Source organism: Papaver somniferum, chromosome 6 (assembly GCF_003573695.1).
Source record: "Papaver somniferum cultivar HN1 chromosome 6, ASM357369v1, whole genome shotgun sequence".
NCBI lineage: Eukaryota > Viridiplantae > Streptophyta > Magnoliopsida > Ranunculales > Papaveraceae > Papaver > Papaver somniferum.
The window spans coordinates 41,058,225-41,078,613 of NC_039363.1; the positions used below are offsets into that span (position 1 = coordinate 41,058,225).

General features: G+C 38.4%; 2 protein-coding genes across 2 annotated transcripts; one reads left to right on the forward strand and one right to left on the reverse strand.

Moving 5' to 3' along the window:
* The first annotated feature begins 549 nt into the window (after positions 1 to 549).
* Positions 550 to 2,431, forward strand: LOC113290753. The gene is made up of 4 exons (XM_026540338.1): positions 550 to 612; positions 820 to 1,385; positions 1,485 to 1,689; positions 1,879 to 2,431. Exons 1-4 carry the CDS (start codon positions 550 to 552, stop codon positions 2,410 to 2,412), a joined length of 1,368 nt encoding a protein of 455 aa, XP_026396123.1. The 3' UTR covers positions 2,413 to 2,431.
* A 611-nt stretch (positions 2,432 to 3,042) lies between these two features.
* LOC113290754 lies at positions 3,043 to 5,528 on the reverse strand. Its single transcript, XM_026540339.1, has 8 exons — positions 5,518 to 5,528; positions 5,171 to 5,407; positions 5,014 to 5,089; positions 4,617 to 4,779; positions 4,093 to 4,334; positions 3,846 to 3,976; positions 3,579 to 3,746; positions 3,043 to 3,427 (listed from the first exon to the last, which is right to left on the reverse strand). Exons 1-8 carry the CDS (start codon positions 5,526 to 5,528, stop codon positions 3,043 to 3,045), a joined length of 1,413 nt encoding a protein of 470 aa, XP_026396124.1.
* Positions 5,529 to 20,389: the final 14,861 nt, after the last annotated feature.

Genomic DNA, 20,389 nt, shown 5'->3' on the forward strand with positions numbered 1-20,389 from the left:
CAGCTGCGCCTGCGCATAATGAAGCTCCAGCTGCTAGAGGAGCATCAGATCAAGCTCAAACGTATCCCTCGGATGAGCAAGCTCAAATCGATACTGCACCTACACTTAATGAAGCCTCTGCAATTGTTTTAGCTGCAGCTGAAAAAGCTCGTTTGAAAGCTGATCTTCAGCAACCTGAACAAGAAGTATGAACATGTTCTAAACCTAGTACATATATCCTTCTGATACATATAACCAGCAGTACGTATATCAATTTTTGGTCAAATAGTTCGTAGTCTGATTTGTTTCAAATGCAGGGAATAAGGAAACTTTGGGATCCCATTCCATTCAATGAAGTAGAAAGGAAGAAGAAAATGAAGAATGACAGAAAGCAACAGCCTACTAAACAATTAGAGAGTCTTGTAAGTACCTAAATCTACTTTTGTTTAATGAATTTATGTTTTGTTTTTAATGATGCTTTTAGCATATGTACTAATGCTGCCGATTCTCAAACAGAAGTATCCAGTTTTAGATGCTGAAAAGGCACAGGAAGCTCGACTGAAGAAGAATATGAGCGCCGAAAAAGCTAAAGCATATGCTGAGACTCTCCAACTTCTTTCTGAGCTACAGAAGGTAATTATAATTACCAAAAAAGTGAAAAGTAACAAATTTATCAATACTTAATGGACCACTTATGTTACATATGTTCAATAACATGGGAAAAACCAACAGTACATATGTTATGTACTCAGTGAAACTAAAAGTACATAACTTCTGTACTGAAAAGAATCCAAGAATACATATGTTCTATTCTGTTCATTTTTTTTTTTGCTTTTTTAGTCTCTCATTTTTTTTTACGTTTATGGTATATTGAAGGATAACGAACCTGGAGTTAGTCAAACATCAGAGGAAGATGACGTAACACTTTCCAAGAGACTCGAAGATAGGATGGATACAAAGAGTAATGAAGTCAAACCAATAGCAAAGTCGACTACGTCAGTCATGGACAAGGAGAAGAAAAAGCCGACTATCTCATCCAAGGAGAAGAAACTTATTCCAAAAATCACATACACCCCTCAGAATCCAGTAACTCGGAGCCACCCGCAGAAAAGAGTTGATCCTGAGTTTGCTAGTGGCAAAGGACTGTCGGGACATAAAAGGCGAAAAAAAAAGTCCAGAACTGAAAACCCAGTTGGAAAAGATTGCCCAACAGAGAAAGTTCAGAAAAAGGATAGCGAGAATGTGAGAAAGAGAAAAGCTAAAGGTGATCCAAATCTGCAAGAACTTACTAAAAAAGTGAAGAATGCACGCAAGTTGTTGAGCCTAAGGAAATCTCCGTTCTATAAGGATTTGAGTTCACAACAAAGAGCGCTTCTCTCTCCTTTTTTTGACAAAGCTACCTCAATGTGAGTCTCTCTTGGATAGGTCCCTTTCATTTTAACAAAACTTTATGTACTTCGTTTAGAATCAAACTTATAATTGATTTGGATTATTTGAACTTGCAGCAACAATGCTTGGAAAGCTCCTGCTGTGATTGGTCATCACATATTATCTGCAGAGACATTTGAAGATCTGCTACATAACAGGGCTTTAGAGGGAGATCTTATAAATTACTGGCAATACCAACTGAAAAAAGCATATCATAATGAGCAACCAGTGAATGGACAGAGAAAGTACATTCCAGTACTCCACATTGATCCAACAGGCTGGGTATGTTTTCCAATTTATCTTGATAAACAACATGCATCATGTCTTTATAAAGGGCATAGCATATCTGCGAAACTAAAACGAAACAATTTTTTTTTGATGTTGTAACAAATATTATGCTTTCATATATGTGTTTTACACTATAATTTTCAGTACATATTTACTACACTGATAAATTTAATTCTTTTTCAGTTTTATTTAAGTGACCCAGTACATCAAGTAGCAGCAAACACTGCTGTATTCTTACCCATCAGGAATATGGAGGAAGGAACCAGGAAGATTATTATTCCAATGTCACACCAAAACGTGCATTGGACGCTTCTTGTGTATGAATGCGAGAAAGGCGAATTCTTCCACTACAACACTTGGGAAGCTGTATCCAAAAATGAGTGTCTCGATAATGCTAATCTTATGGCAGAATACTGCTTGTTAGCAATTAATGAACGCTTGTCGAGCCTGCGCCTTCCACTTGTAAGCAGAGTAAAGATGATTAGTTACCCAACACCTCAACAGGGAGACTATCCAGATTGTGCAATATATATCATGCACATCATGAAGAAAGTTGCAAAGGAGGAAGTAATTGATGGAGTGCGAATGAGCTTGGGAGACCCAGAAGAACTAAAGGACAAAATACATAAGAAGAGGATCTCTTTAGCATGCAAAATACTCTCAGCAACATCTCCTCCTGAGGAGAGCTGGAATATTCATGCTCCAAAAGGTTTTTAAGACAGTGCTTATATGAATTAGGAATGCATAGTAGAAGTTATCATAGAGAACATATTCAGAGTTTGCTAGTTTGTTTTAGACAATATCAAAGTTTAGTAATTATTCTTATTTATTTTGATAACAATTGTTCTCGAAACTATGGTGTTTGTGTTTAATCTATGTACAGTTGTTTGGCTTTATAAAAATGTTGACATGTTGGATGGTAAAAGTCCATAGTATGAAGTGTTTTGGTGTGTATTATGTAACATAGACCAGCTATTAGAGTCAATTGAAGAATATGACTCTCTAAATTTGTTAATCATGATGGGAGAGAACATGAATCTCAGAGCTGGTCTCTTTGTTTGGTGTGTCTTAATTGAACAGAAAGTACATAATAGTTGTGCTCAGAAAGTCTTGAACAAACTTGGAAATCAACCTGAAAACCAATAATATTGAAAGTGGATAATGCAGTACAAAGTACCATTAAAAGAGTCTTAAATGAGCACAAAGTACCTTGTCCCAGAAAGATATCAAACAGTACATAATTTCAGCACTCTAAAAAAAGCGAACAAAAGTGTTTAAAATGATGCGCAAAACAGAATCTGCATTGTGACCAATAGAACTAATAAGGGAGAACTGAAAATCTAAAACTCATGGGTATGAAGGAATGACAGTGCACGTTGCCTTGTTGTGGTGAGTTTTCTTCTTACAGTTGGAACAACGGACGGACTTCCTAGCTTTCTCCCATGCATTCTTGATACGATTTCCCTTTGGCCTACCTGGTGGAACTCGTGGATGGGGTGGAAAAATAGTATCCTCTGGCAGATACTGCTCTGGCCTGTTGTAGTTGGGGATTGGTCTGATAGCAATTGAATACAGCTGCTGAAAATTTGTAACTTTGAAGTAGTCTTCGATATAATCTACGTATCGATCACCCTTGGCAGATATAGCTGTTGTAGCATGAGAGCATGGAAAACCATAAACACGCCATCTTTGGCAGGTGCAAGTCTTGTTCAGCAGATCAACAGTGTGAGACCTGCAGATGCGTAAAAAGCTTTTCAGCACAAATAACTTAAAAGCAGTACATATATGCAGCACTGCAAACAAATACAAAAAAAAAAACATATGATTCACTCCTACATGTATGCTATAGTACAGTAAAAGTTGTTTTATGGGATAAAGCTAACCTAGGCGAATGAATCTCATACTCATACGCAGATGACTGAGTAACATTCCAAACTCGACCAATTTGAATATGTTCTTTAAGTAACGCCTCGTAGGTAGGAGTGAGCTTCTCTGGGTCCATCAAAAGACTCATTTCGCGACGTTCATTCATCAACTCCATAACGCGTAACCTATGAATGGAACAAAAAGAACACCTGTAATAAATTTTGAACAAAAAAAAAATGAACCAAAAACAAAGAAAACACCAAAAAAAAAACACACACACAAACCTGATCATGTCAACGAGGGCGCAGGCAGGCAACCTCTTGTCTTTCCGAATCCAATTATTGAAGGACTCAGCAACGCTTGATGTAGTCTGACCAAATCTACAGCCAGTGAAGAACGCGCGGACCAATGTTCCCTAGGCATATTGCGGCAATACTCAGCAACCCCAGGCCTTCCCATTAACTCCATTTCCATTAGTGCTTCTTCATATCTTGCTGGTGTGAGAGCATAAGTTGCTTTTTTGAAACAAGCCATAACTTCTTTGTACTTCTCGTCCGATTTCCTGATTGGTAAGTTTCCTTGCAAGTGGTAGTAACAATAGCCATGATGGGAAGTAGGAAAGTGTTTAGGAATAGCCCTCAACAATCCTTCATGACGATCAGACATAAAGGTGATAGGACGGTCATCAACAATGTTGCTAAGATTGCACATAAACCAATCCCAATTGTCAACATCCTCTCCTGGGACCAATGCAAAGGCTAGCGGATAAAAACCTGCAAAAAAAAACAGTACATATATTATATACTGTCACTAAATATGTTGCTATATTCATAGACGTAACATATATTATGTACTGGAAAATAGACTAAGAATTTCCAGTACATAATAGACATATTGTACTCAAAAAAAGGTCTTATGCTTACATATATGAATTAGTGTGTGTTAGACACAATAACTTTTCAGTACATAAATGGTATACTCAAAAAGTTCCAACGATTAAAAGCAGTGAATAACTTGTAAACAATAACAATTAAAACGTAACAAAGAGCACTTGCCTTGATTCCCATTCAGACAAGTAGCAGCCATAAGGGTACCTCTAAATCTCCCGGTCAGAAAAGTTGCATCAACAAAAATCATTGGTCGACAAAGTCTATAACCTTCAATACAAGCGCCTATTGCGATGAATAACCTTTCAAATGTCTGAGTTGCATCGTTAAACTGAAAATACGCATAAGAGCCAGGATTTGTTTCTTTCAATGAATTCACCCACCAAACCAGATCAGAGTAAGACTTTACATCATTCCCAAAAATTTCATGGTGTGACCGTTCCAAACCATGATATGCATGGTGATATTTGATATTAACACCAGCACCAACTTTTATATAATCTTCAATTTCGCGAGGCTTGATAAGTGGGTTGTGCATCACACGATCATGAATAAGGTTGTGTACCAGCTTCTTCGATACTTTAGGACTTCTCAACTTCACACCAGCTCCACAAGTGTGCCTCCCAACATACTTTTTTATCCTAAAAACATCGCAAGTAGAATCAATAGCAACTGCATGGATCATCCAAGTGCATGGGACTTTACTGCATTTCATTGTGAACCTTTCACGATCATTCTTCACCTTTGTTACGCGATACCCAGTCTTCAAACAATACTTTTGATAGGCCAAACGAACATCATCAACACCACCACGAAAAAGCTTGTTAGGATCATCAAAAACATTCTCCCACCCATCGGACAGAAGAGGTTTAACAATTTCTTTTCCATCAGTTACATAACTATCTCTATCTGCCCTAATCAGTTCTGAATTGTTGTCGACGTTGATGAATGTAGAGGAACTACATCCACCAGCAGAAACAAAATCCACATGCAGCTCAAAAAACGCCGATTTCTTTGAAAAATGCAAGGCAACGAGACCATGAAGTTGAAAGTCAGCAATCACAGTCACTTTGACACCATTCTCAACATAAGTGATGATAATCTCAGAAGGGTTCAAGGTTCTCCAGTTTTCACAAATAAGAAATTTCAGGTCATCAATACTAGACTTAAAAGTAACCAGGTGAGCAAAATGATGATGCTTATAGTAAATGTATGCATAGCAGTAGGTATTTGGATTGGAACACTCTGCATCAGACATGTTTTGAACCTGCAAATGTGACAAAGATGTAACAGTATTAGAATACATTATTTCACAACGTACTGATGGGTCAAACTAAAAAAATGAGAGATCTATGCAAGAAACAGAATCTAAGAGCATAAACAATGAGTATGTCATATATGTACTGCTGGATAATACGATCTGAAAGTGAGAAAAAAACTGATTTTGAAAGAAAAGAAACAGAAAGATAATCAAATCCAAAGCTAAAATAAGCTAAAAACTTAACAATCTAACCAAATAACTGAAATAAATACGAACAAGATTCATAAAAACAAACAGAACACACCAATCTCCATGATCCAAAATTCAAATCTTAAACATGATTCAAAAACTGTAGCAGAAACAATGAGTATGTCATATATACTGCTGGATAATACGATCTGAAAGTGAGAACAAAACTGATTTTGAAAAGAAAACAGAAAGATAATCAAATCGAAAGCTAAAATAAGCTAAAAACTTAACAATCTAACCAAATAACTGAATAAATACGAACAAGATTCATAAAAAAACAAACAGAACACCCATCTCCATGATCCAAAATTCAAATCTTAAACATGATTCAAAAACTATAGCAGAAACAATGAGTAGTCATATATGTACTGCTGGATAATACGATCTGAAAGTGAAAACAAACCTGATTTTGAAAAGAAAACAGAAAGATAATCAAATCGAAAGCTAAAATAAGCTAAAAACTTAACAATCTAACCAAATAACTTTATAAATACGAACAAGATTCATAAAAAACAAAACAGAACACAACCAATCTCCATGAAACTGTAGCAGAAAGAAGAAAATTGAAAAGATTAAGCAACATACCTGTTAAAATCACTAAAGAAATCTTCAAAAACCCTAGTCCAAAAGCGAGAAGAAGAAATAGAGCAGAAACCGGATGTGAATTCGCTGTTTTTTTTTTTAGAAACTTTGAAATAGGCTGCTTAAATATATGTAGGATTGGAAGGGTAATTTAGGTATTTGAAAATTTCACATGATTTGTCCCGCACGTGTACAGGACCTGGGATTAAAAAATTGGGTCCATTTTTATGTTTTCTTTTTATTATGGACCACTAGTTACTGGGCTTTAGTGGGTGGACCTGCCACTAACTAGTATCACTATAATAGTACCTATTGATAATTCCTAGCTGTCACAAATCTAAACTGGACCCAGTTGAAATTGTCAGGCCCAATCCACCACCGGCTTCCAAATTCAAGCCAAATCCAACTCCGTTTGTTGCTCCAAAATCTCGGCCACCACATCTTTCTACTGACCATTCAAATCTCGACCTACACATCACCGGAAAAGTGTGCACTTCAACACTGGTTTCTTGGAAAGACAGACTAACCAGACTCGATCCATTAGCTCTTCTATCTTCTTGTCTGTCTAATGCAAATCAGTCCACCATTACAGTCGCTGTTCAATCATACACAACACCATTCTTTCCCTGCATTTCAGTTTACATCAGTGTTTCATCTGAATTCCCTGCCAAGAAGTTCTCGTCTTCGCTGCACCAGCTTCTTAATTAGTTTCTTCCCATACTCCATTGTTGTTTTAGCGGGTGTAGAGACGATCCCATTCTTCTTTGCTCCGTCGACTGCACAACTCAAATCAGTCTCCACCAGCACTTCTTCAACTCACAACTTGACATGAAGAGACTCAAGCACCACCACCAAAAATCTCCAGTACTCAGTCCAACTCTCCTCGGGTCACAACAGCAACTCGATATAAAGCAGCTCCATTTATGCCCTCGATCTATCAACGCCAAACAAGACCCCTGCAACAATGTTTCTCAGCTTCTTGTGTTTACGGTACCAACACCAAAATTCCGAGGCACCATTCCTTGTATCACCAGCTCTCGTGAATGTATTGCTAGCTTTAAAAATGATATTCTCTTGTTGATTCTTCTAACTCCACAGCAACCCCATCTTGACTGCTCCATTCTCGTCTGCTGTCATCCATGAAGAACAACCAACTCCAATACCTAGCTTTGCCTCCTTCAACATCGAAGTACACTACCAGAAAACCATTGTTGTTGCTGCTAACCATTTCTCTCAGTCATCTGCGATAGCTTAACACCGACTATCACCACACTTTCTTTTCCATTCTGTCCATCTGCTACAGAACCCATAGATCGATTGCATTTCCTTTTCTTATTATCGACTGCACAAATTCCGTCTTCGCTATTGCAATATGAATGAGCCACAGAAACCAAATGCAACCTCATCCAACACCTTTCTCCATCTTCTGTCCGTACACAGACCATAGCCTCATCGATCCATCCATAATTTCTCCATCTCGAGCTCAATATTCTTCCATTAGTTCTCACAGATAGCTACCGTACGAGACAGTTTCGGACAACATCTAATCTTCCTACTGCAATCGATCCATGCCATTAAGCTGCTTCAATGGAACATCATAACTTAATTACCACCGAACTGTTGTTCACCTTTCTCTGATAAGAAGATTAGCTTCTTGAGACTTTCTTCTGGCTGATGAGAAACGAGATGGTGGGCACGTGACACCACTTTCTTGTCTACACCCACTAGTGGGCTCATGATATAACAAAGAAAAGCTATTCTTTGTTTCTTTCTGACAGTAAAATGGTTGTGGTGATAAATAGGTAGCCTAACATCCCTCTTTGTCACTGGTGGGTACAGTGAGTAATTATTGTGGTTGCTGATACATGGAAATATCAGGCCAATCCGACTGCTGATACATGGAAATATCAGGCCAGCATAATAAGTGCTGCTGATATATAGAAATACCAGGCCAGCATAATAAGTGTTGCTGATATATAGAAACACCAGGCCAGCATATTTGATCAATTTTGTCCACAAACGCCATTTAGTTGTTCATTTATCTGCTTATTCTTTCGGAAATCAGATTTGCATGTACTTTCTACAAAAGCACTAAAATCGTATTAATAGTTAAAATATCGAGTTCTAGCTAATATAAATATAGGTATAAACTATAGAAATTACGTGCTTATCAACACCCCCACACTTATATTTTGCTAGTCTTCGAGCAAAACAAAGAATTGACCCGCTACACAGCTAGTCATATTATAAGAGAGAGTTAGACCCGCTGCACAACTGGTCATAAAATGAAAATTTGAAATACCATACACAAGACCCGCTACACAGCTGGTCATAGAAAATACCCTAAAAAAGACCCGCTACACAGCTGGTCATAACCCTAAAAACATAATAATAATATTTTTTTAAGACCCGCTACACAGCTGATCATCTTTTTCTTTTCTTTTTTAATTTTTTTTTAGACCCGCTACACAGCTGTTCATAACATTTTTTTTTATTATTATTAGAAATTCCTAACGAAAGTCCCAAACCCCCACACTTAAACATTACATTGTCCTCAATGTAATTGAGTCATCCAACGTAGAAATTAAGGTGGGAAATTTTAAAATACAATAAAAGTAAAAGATAGAGTGCAGGGAACAAATCTGATGGGTTGACTCCCATGAAGCGAAAGGTATTTGTTTCCCTGCTTTCCAGTAGCGTGTAGTCTCAAACAAGGTGAGGTTGAAACCCCAAAGTAAGCTGCCAATCATATATATAGAGTCTGAAAAGTTGAGGACTGACCCAACATATCAGTTTAGCTGAAAAGATAATCCTGCAACCAGATTGATTAGTACCTAGAGAGCTAAAACTGAATTCAATCTTATTTGGAAAATAATTCAAACTTTCCCAATCATATGTGGAAATATGAAGCAAATCAGATTGAACAATTGTTAAACTCCCTAAATCTGGCTCTAAGTCTGAGGAAATAACTTCCGCGGATGATATTGGTTCAAATTCAGCAAAATATGGCAGACGAACATATATTAGCTCAAATTCACTCGCTGAACAATGTCTCAATGGAGCAATGATATAATGACTCATAGACCACTATCATTTACAACGGTTTCATTATAAATATTATCAAGATGAGTCAAGGTTGGAGCTTTATCGATTGATGGAACTAGTCGAGACTCGGGCAGAATTAGAGGTTCTAGTTTGGGTTTCAATTTATTAGTGTCTGACAGCGATGCTGAGTCTAATAAGGCATTGACTTCACAAATAACACTATCATCATCAAAATCATACCCAAAATAAGCTAAGCAAACCTCTAATGGATCTTCCGAGTGGCTCTTGCAAAAGCCTTGCGAGTGCATACTTTCTTTTCGCCCACAACACTTCAGGCTAAGGTACCTAAAAAAAATCAAATAAAATGCGTAAAAGAACCAAAAGAAATATAAAAGAAGAACAAAAAAAAATTATGTACAAAAAAAAAAGTTATATACAAAAATTGATATCAATCAGAGAGTATTATGCAACCACTCCCCGGCAGCGGCGCCAAAAACTTAGTAGGCTCGGAAACCTACAATAATATACTGCAAGTGCACAACGTCTAACTAGTAGACAATGGCAAGTACAGGTCGTTCCCACGAGGAGTGTGAAAATACTTCTACTAACTAATACCAAAAAGTAACCAAACAAATTCAATATTTCAGAAGTTTTTGAAACAATGAAAGCAAAATAACAAAAATGTAACCAAGGATGTGAGAGTCGGTAATTAGGGTTTTATGGAATCAACTACTATTTCTATTCAATTACTGATAAGAAACATAATTCTGAATATGTATTTATCTTTTGTTCTATTGGCATCACCTATTATAAGCATAGAGTCGTAAACGTCACTGGTATATCCTAAGTATAGCGCATCAAAAGAATAAATCCAAGCCTGCACCATCAAAACGCATCAGCGAGAAAGTTATACGAAACTAAATATTAATTCGCAAATATTGCTTGACTATTCTAAGCATAACCCATCAAAGAATTTAACCCAAGTATAAATTATCAAATAATGAGACCAAAAATATTTGTAAGATTATCAATTAAGTACATAGGTTTCTACGGCAATGCAACAACTCGTTTTCAATAAATCGATAAACAATATCAAGAATTAATTTATTCAAATCATAATGGTCTAATGCTTCATAATTCAATTCAATCAAAAATGGCCTAATACCCAAGTAGTTTTAACCATAAACCCTAGATACAAAACATCTAGCAAAACATGACAATGAATTTCTCAAAATCCATCAAAACAAATAAGACAAGATAGAGAGATTAAACCCAAAGGATCGTCGTGGTCTTCCTCTTGCTCCGCTCTCACCAAACGGCCGTGTAGCCGCCTCCTTTCTCCTCTGGTTTTGGCTCTGTAGCCGCAACCCACACTTCTCAGTTTCTATTCACTGATGTTTATATATGCGCTGTCACAAATCTAAACTGGACCCAGTTGAAATTGTCAGGCCCAATCCACCACCGGCTTCCAAATTCAAGCCAAATCTAACTCCGTTTGTTGCTCCAAAATCTCGGCCACCACATCTTTCTACTGACCATTCAAATCTCGACCTACACATCACCGGCAAAGTGTGCACTTCAACACTGGTTTCTTGGAAAGACAGACTAACCAGACTCGATCCATTAGCTCTTCTATCTTCTTGTCTGTCTAATGCAAATCAGTCCACCATTACAGTCGCTGTTCAATCATACACAACACCATTCTTTCCCTGCATTTCAGTTTACATCAGTGTTTCATCTGAATTCCCTGCCAAGAAGTTCTCGTCTTCGCTGCACCAGCTTCTTAATTAGTTTCTTCCCATACTCCATTGTTGTTTTAGCGGGTGTAGAGACGATCCCATTCTTCTTTGCTCCGTCGACTGCACAACTCAAATCAGTCTCCACCAGCACTTCTTCAACTCACAACTTGACATGAAGAGACTCAAGCACCACCACCAAAAATCTCCAGTACACAGTCCAACTCTCCTCGGGTCACAACAGCAACTCGATATAAAGCAGCTCCATTTATGCCCTCGATCTATCAACGCCAAACAAGACCCCTGCAACAATGTTTCTCAGCTTCTTGTGTTTACGGTACCAACACCAAAATTCGAGGCACCATTCCTTGTGTCACCAGCTCTCGTGAATGTATTGCTAGCTTTAAAAATGATATTCTCTTTTTGATTCTTCTAACTCCACAGCAACCCCATCTTGACTGCTCCATTCTCGTCTGCTGTCATCCATGAAGAACAACCAACTCCAATACCTAGCTTTGCCTCCTTCAACATCGAAGTACACCACCAGAAAACCATTGTTGTTGCTGCTAACCATTTCTCTCAGTCATCTGCGACAGCTTAACACCGACTATCACCACACTTTCTTTTCCATTCTGTCCATCTGCTACAGAACCCATACATCGATTGCATTTCCTTTTCTTATTATCGACTGCACAAATTCCGTCTTCGCTATTGCAATATGAATGAGCCATAGAAACCAAATGCAACCTCAGCCAACACCTTTCTCCATCTTCTGTCCGTACACAGACCATAGCCTCATCGATCCATCCATAATTTTTCCATCTCGAGCTCAATATTCTTCCATTAGTTCTCACAGATAGCTACCGTACGAGACACAGTTTCGGACAACATCTAATCTTCCTCCTGCAATTGATCCATGCCATTAAGCTGCTTCGATGGAACATCAGAACTTAATTACCACCGAATTGTTGTTCACCTTTCTCTGATAAGAAGATTAGCTTCTTGAGACTTTCTTCTGGCTGATGAGAAACGAGATAGTGGGCACGTGACACCACTTTCTTGTCTACACCCACTATTGGGCTCATGATATAACAAAGAAAAGCTATTCTTTGTTTCTTTCTGACAGTAAAATGGTTGTGGTGATAAATAGGTAGCCTAAGAGCGTCAGCGGGAGAGTAAACCCAAATATTTGGTCTTTTGAACAGACGTAGTGGAACGTACTATCGATCAAATTTTGATCAACGACTAAAACCCAGAGTATATTTGGTCTGGGACCAAGACTAAACCCAAATATAGTCGAGCGTTGGTATACTTCACGCCCCACCACCAGGCGGACATATAGTGCACGTCCCACATCAGGCGGATGTATATTCCACGCCCCACATCAGGCGTTGGTATAGTCTACGCTCCACATGGGGCGTACGTAAAGTCTACGCCCCATTTTTTTTTTTTTTTTTGTATGGGGCGGGAATTATACCCCCGCCCCATTCTTTGTTTTCAAAACCATTTTAGTGGGGCGGGCTTTATACCTCCGCCCCACTTCTTTCATTTTTTTTTTTTTTTTTAGAATCTACCCAATCAGGCGTTGGTATAGTCTACGCCCCACACCAGGCGAACGTATAATGTACGTCTGACCAAATTTAGTCTTTCCACCGTAGCGTCACACACCATACTAAACCCAAAATTTGATCTTTTTTTCCCTCTTTGGTCTTTGGTTATACTCGCACCACTGCAGTTGCTCTAACATCCCTCTTTGTCTCCGGTTGGTACAGTGAGTAACTATTGTGGTTGCTGATAAATGGAAATACCAAGTCAATCCCATTTCATCATTGTGGTTGCTGATACATGGAAATATCAGGCCAACACGGCTGCTAATACATGGAAATACCATGCCAGCATAATAAGTGTTGTTGATATATAGAAATACCAGGCCAGCATAATAAGTGCTGCTGATATATAGAAACACCAGGCCAGCATATTTGATCAATTTTGTCCGCAAACACCATTTAGTTGTTCATTTGTCTGCTTATTCTTTCGGAAATCGGATTTGCGTGTACTTTCTACAAAAGCACTAAAATCATATTATTAGTTAAAATATCGAGTTCTACCTAATATAAATATGGGTATAAAATATAGAAATTACGTGCTTATCAACTACTTCGCGCACAAATACATCAGCTATTGTACTGGCAGAATATGGATGAGATAATGCAACAAAGTGTGCATATTTTGTGAGACGATCAACAACTACTAAGATGGAATTCTTACCATTAGAAAGTGGAAATCCGTCTATGAAATCCATAGAGATGTCAATCCAAACATCAGAAGGTATTGGAAGTGGACTTAAAAGGCCGGGAGGAGCTACAGCTTCTGTCTTATTGCGTTGACAAGTCTCACAATGTAGAATATATTCGTTAATCGAATGCTTCATGCCAGACCAGTGAAAAATTTGCTGCAATCTCTTGAAAGTTCTCAAATAACCAGAGTGACCACCCAATGGAGTAGAATGAAAATCATGAAGAAGTTTTTTACACCATTCTGAAGAAGAAACAACCACAATTCTTCCCTTATAACGGAGCACCCCATTTATGTAAGAGTAATTACGTTTACTGGTAGGATTGAGCTTCAACTGGTCGATTAATGCACTTAAAGTGGGATCAGTATGACATTCTTCAATAATGTCATCAACACCAGAGAAAATTGGTGCAGTTATTGCCAATAATTGTGGGTTAACAAGTCGAGATAAGGCATCGGCATCTTTGTTTGTCGAGCCACTAGCGATAAATAATTTCATAATCATAGCCCAATAACTTTGAAACCCACTTCTGCTGTTCAATGGAAGAAAGACGTTGCTCCAAGAAATACTTCAAACTTCTATGGTCGGTATAAATTTTGAAATGACGACCAAGCAAATAGTGTCTTCATTTATTCACAACAGAAACAATGGCAAGCATTTCTTTGTCGTAAACAGATAAGTTAAAATTCTTACCAGATAAAGGTTTACTATAGAAAGTTATAGGCCTTGCACATTGCATTAGCACAACACCAATGCCACCACCAGAAGCATCACACTCCAAATAGAATTCCTTCGAAAAATTAGATAGTATGATAACATGCGTAGTAGTTAAAGCCTGTTGAAGTAATTTGAAAGCAATAATTGCCTCTTCTGTCCATTTACATGCATCCTTTTTAAATAGCTGAGTTAAAGGAGCATTAATTTTTCCAAAATCCTTCACGAATTTTCTATAATAGCCGGCTAAGCCTAAAAATCCTCTAAGTTCTTTAACTATATAAGGAATCTTCCATGAAAGAATGCATTGACACTTCTCTGGCTCAACAGAAACTCCGTCAGACGAAATCAAATGGCCAAGGTAACCAACAGACTTTTGTGCAAAAGTACATTTGGTCTTTTTAACAAACAATTTGTGAGTTCGCAGTATCTCAAAAACTATCTGCAAATGTTTGATATGATCATCAAAATTGTCACTGTAGATCAGAATATCATCGAAGAAAACCAGTACGAACTTGCGTAAGTAAGGCCGGAATATATGATTCATTAAACTCTGGAATGTTGCTGGAGCATTGGATAATTCGAAAGGCATGACCAAAAATTCGTAATGGCCATCATGTGTATCGAAAGCCGTCTTTGAAATGTGTTCTTCATGTGCACGAATCTGGTGATAACCATATCGTAAATCTAACTTGGTAAAGATGTGATTACCATGTAATTCATCCACTACTGGAATTGGGTAACGATCTTTTATGGTGATCTTATTAAGAGCACGGTAGTCTATACACATACGCCATGAGTCGTCCTTATTTCGAACCAAAAGAATAGGTGAAGAAAAAGGGCTAGAACTAGGCCTTATGAACCCAGCTTGTTGCAGCTCACCCACAATCTTCTCAATTTCATCTTTTTGAAAATGTGGGTATCTATAAGGGCGTACATTCACAGGTCCAGCTTCAGGTAATAATGAAATTTTATGATCTTGTAATCTTTCTGGAGGCAATGTTGTTGGAGTAGAAAAAATATCACTGAAATTTGAAAGCAGTTGTTGAATTCTATGCGACAATGATTGGTTGGCGGCAGAAGTATTTAATGCAACTAGTTCCAACAGAATTGCATGATTTTCTGTAGATAATAAACGTTGCATGGGTGATACGTCCATAATCATTACAGCTGATGATTGGTTACCAGTTAAAGTAATGGCTGTGTCATTAACACTAAACTGCATAATCAATTTATCAAAGTCCCAAATAATTTCCCCTAATGTCCGCAACCAATGAATTCCCTAAACTGCATCACATCCACTAATCTCCAGCAAATAAAAATCAACAGAGAAAATTGTACCTTGTAACTGAATAGGGACAATGCAAAAGCCTTTAGTGGTTAAGTGACCACTATTACCCACAGTGACACGTAAAACAACATCAGAAGACGAAACTGCAAAACCACATTGCTTGGCTACATTGGGATGCAAAAAATTATGTGTAGACCATGAATCTATGAGAATTGTTAGAGGTCGATCCTTGGCATAACCAGTGATATGCATAGTATTAGGAAACGGATAACCTAAAAGTGAGTTAAGAGATATAGTTGGTGTTGATTCCAAAACAGCAAGATCGTCACTTACTTGTTGGTCTTCAGTGTGATGCTCAATTTCAGTGATGCCTTCAGAAGAATTAGGATCCATCTCTAAAAGCAAGAATCTTGGCTTATTAGGACAAATATGTCCAGATCTAAAAGGTGCATCAAAGTTGAAATAAAGACCTTTCTCACGTTTTTCTTTCATCTCTTCCCATGTTAATTTCTTATAGCCAGGAGGCAGATTAAGCTTCTTAGTTGGAGTAGTAGAAGTTGATGCTTCAGTTCTAAGTGGAGGGGGACGATAAGGTTGTCTTGCAGGAACCTTATTAACTGATGCATAAGCCTCTTCTTGATGAATTTCCTTTGTAAAGGCTTCATTCAAAGTTAGAGGCGCAAGTAGCTTAACCACACTACCAATGTGAGGTTTGAGAGATCGAATAAAGCAGCTGATCAAGTAGTCCTCCGGAAAGTCAACAAAATTTAATAATTTCTCAAAAGCAGGTATATGTTCTCGTACTGTAATTATTTGATTAATTGTACTAATATCCAGACGAGCATTAACAAACTTCTCAGGTGCAAAACGTGCCCGAATATGAGCACAGAACTCCAACCAGGTAACAATTGTGGTTTTAGTTTGCTTCCATCTATACCACACATTAGCATCACCTTTCAAACTAGAAGCAGCAATAGTTATTTTAAGGGCATCATTAGCTTGATGGACAGTGAAGTACTTATCAGCATTGAAAATCCACCCATCAGGATCTTCTCCGTCAAAAGTAGGAAATTTAAGATTGATAAGATTGGCTCTGGCAGCAGGTGTATGACCATTGCCAGTTGGAGGTGGTGGTGGAGGTGGAGGAGGAGTACGGCCATTGCCACCACCATTATTGGTGTTCAACTAAGGTAAGAATTCAGCAAAAACTGCACAGAGCGAAGCGGTGAGTTGAGTGTTGATAGTTGTTGTAGTTGTTGTAAGCTGAGTGTTAGGGGTAGAAGTTAGAGTTATAGTCATGCTAGTGGTAATAGTATCCGCTAGAATTTTGTTATTCTCAGTTGTCTCAATTTGACAAGCAACTCTTTCTTCTTCTCTCTGTTGACGCTTTGCAACAACTTTGGTCTTGCTCTTCTCATCATCTTCAAGTTTTTGTTTTGCTAAAGCAGTAATTAAGTTATCGATGTTCGTAGACACATCAGTAATGCCATCGCTTACGACTTTCAGATTTTCTGTATAATTTTAACCCATTAGATTTATTTTTTTTTTGGTGAATTTAGGGTTTGATCTAATTTGCTCTGATCCAGGTGTTAGGGTTCTAAACCTTTTAACACTGAAAAAGCTGTGAAGATAATCTTCACACGAGAAAAAAGTCGTGAAGGAAACCTTCACAGGATTGTGTTCTAATGTAAAGGAGAAGAGAACTGGATAAAAACTGCAAAAGAATTCAAAAACAGGGATAAAGTCCTTTGATTTGGGGCGAGCAGCCTCTGCCTTTGAGAATTATCTTATATAAACTTCTTAATATTAATAACTGTCTTGATACAGGCTAGGATCGAGTATATATAGCTAGGGGTGCACATACCCTACCCATACCCGCCAACCCTACCCTACCCGCCAGTTTTTTAAACGTATTCTATCCTATCCACTATTTGGCGGGTAGGGTGGCGGGTAAAGATTTTCTTAACCGCCAGTAAACGGGTAGGGTGGCGGGTATAGTCCATATCCTACCCACCCTACCTAGAAGTGCACATACCCTACTCCTACCCGCCAACCCTACTCTACCCGCCAGTTTTTTAACCGTATCCTACCCTATCCATTATTTGGCGGGTAGGGTGGCGGGTAAAGATTTTCTTAACCGCCGGTAAACGGGTAGGGTGGCGGGTATAGGCCATATCCTACCCACCCTACCCGTTGTGCAGCCCTATATATAGCTGAATAAACTTGGTAAACAAGCGACTCACTAAAAAAACCTTATAAACCAGGAAACTGATTGTTAAGTACGTATGGAAAACAAATAATAAGGTAATAATCTAACTCTAATAAAAGAAGTAGGAGTTGGCACCGCAACAATCTATGCCTTCATCTACTTCTCCTTCTCGAGCAGCAACACTGATTCAAAGTGAACTACGCATCATCGGCTTGAGCAAGTCCTTGCAACATCTTCATCATCTTTTGTTGATTTCAGTTGGTCATGAAGGGATTTGGTAGGTAAGAAGAGATTTTGGTAATAGTAATTGAATTAGCTTAAGATTTCATAAATTAAAACCTAGGGTTTCTGTTAGATTTTGTGAAACACATATATCAAAATAGTTTTGTATATCATTCATTCATTCAATCTGCCTTTTATATAAGATATACAACCCTAGAGTTCGACCTTACAATGGACTGTCCATAACAGTTGAATCATTGGACTGTCCATCACAGTGGAATCATTGGACTGTCCATAACAGTGGTGATAACTGTGAACTGAGACTGTGGTCTTGGGTCTCAAACTGAGACTGTGAAGATGGGTCTCAATCCAAGAGTCTCGAGCCCATAAATATAACTCTCCTAATACCCTCCCTCAAGACGGAGCATGGAGGTCACACATGCCCATCTTGGACATAAGAAACTGAAACTGAGCTTTCCCTAAAGATTTAGTAAAAATGTCCGCCAATTGCACTGTTGTAGGAGTGTAAGAAGGCGTAATAAGCTTCTGCACGATAGCATCTCTAACCAGATGACAATCAACTTCAATATGCTTTGTTCGTTCATGAAAAACTGGATTCTGAGCAATATACAAAGCCGATTGACTATCACAGAGAAGACGCATTCCATGTGGATGATGAACTCCCAAATCACCCAGTAATTTTTTCAACCATTTTAATTCACACGTCGCCGCTGCCATAGATCTATATTCCGCTTCAGCTGACGAACGAGAAACAGTATGTTGCTTCTTAGTTTTCCAGGATATTGGAGAATACCCAAGAAGAACAAACCAACCCGTCAACGAGCGTCTAGTTAAGGGACAACCAGCCCAATCAGAGTCACACCATCCTTTCAAATTAAGACCACTATCAGAGCGCAACAGAATTCCTTGCCCAGGATTCTTCTTCAAATATCGAACCACACGAAGAGCCGCTTCCCAATGTGCTATTCTCGGCAGTTGCATGAATTGAGACAAAATATGAACAGAATATGCTAGGTCTGGCCGAGTCACGGACAAATAGATTAAACGCCCAATCAATCTTCGATATTTTTCCACATCCGTGAACAAATCTCCTTTGTCCAAAGAAAGACGGTGATTAGTTTCCATTGGAAATTCTGCAGGTTTTGCACCTAATAAACCTGCTTCCATGATGATATCCAACGCATATTTGCGTTGACACATATAAAAACCTTGTGCACTCCGTGCCACCTCCAAACCCAGAAAATACTTCAATTTCCCAAATCTTTCATCTTGAAGCATTGTCCCAAGTAACGTTTGAATTGATCAAGCGCAACCAAATCATTACCCGCAACAATCAAATCATCCACATAGACCAAAACATTAAGTTGGGTTTTTCCCTTAGTCATGATAAAAGAGAATAATCAGAATATGATTGCCGAAACCCATAATTCTTCAAAGCTGCAGACAATTTTGCAAACCAACACCGAGGAGCCTGCTTTAAACCATATAAAGATTTTTTCATCCTACACACCATATTAGACTTACCTTGAGAAAATCCAGGTGGTATTTTCATATACACTTCTTCTTCCAAGTCTCCATGAAGAAATGCATTATGTACATCCATCTGATGTACTTCCCAATTCTTAATTGCTGCCACAGCTAGGAAAGTCCGCACTGTCGTCATTTTCGCCACTGGTGCAAATGTCTCATTGTAATCCAACCCTTCTACTTGATGATTCCCAAAGATCACCAGTCTAGCTTTGAGCCGCACCAACTGTCCATTCTCATCATACTTCTCTGTGTAAATCCATTTACTACCAAGAGCTTTCTTTCCCGGCGGTAATTCTTCTAATTCCCATGTTCCTTGTTCTTCCAAAGCTCGTATTTCTTCTGCCATTGCCTTACGCCATCCTGGATACTTCATGGCTTCTTTGAAATTTTTAGGCGCAGACCCAGCAGTAATTGCTGCAAGAAACTTTTTATGAACTGTAGAGAATTTATCACAACTAACATAATATGTCAAAGGATACGGCGTACCTGAGGATGACGATTGTGGAGAGTGAGCATGAGATGGACTATTTTGTCGTACAGTGTGCGTTACAAAACCTTTGAGCCTACTAGACGGAATCTTCTGTCTCCTTCCTTTACCCATACTAGCGTCCGTCACTTCCTTCGAGACCATAGGGTTCTCAGTAATATATTCTGGGTTCTCAGTATTATCTTCAGGGTTCTCAGTAATGTCTTCCGGGTTCTCAGTAATGTTTTCTGGGTTCGCAGTAATACCTTCCTGGTTCCCAGTAATATATTCTGGGTTCGCAGTATTGTCTTCTGGGTTC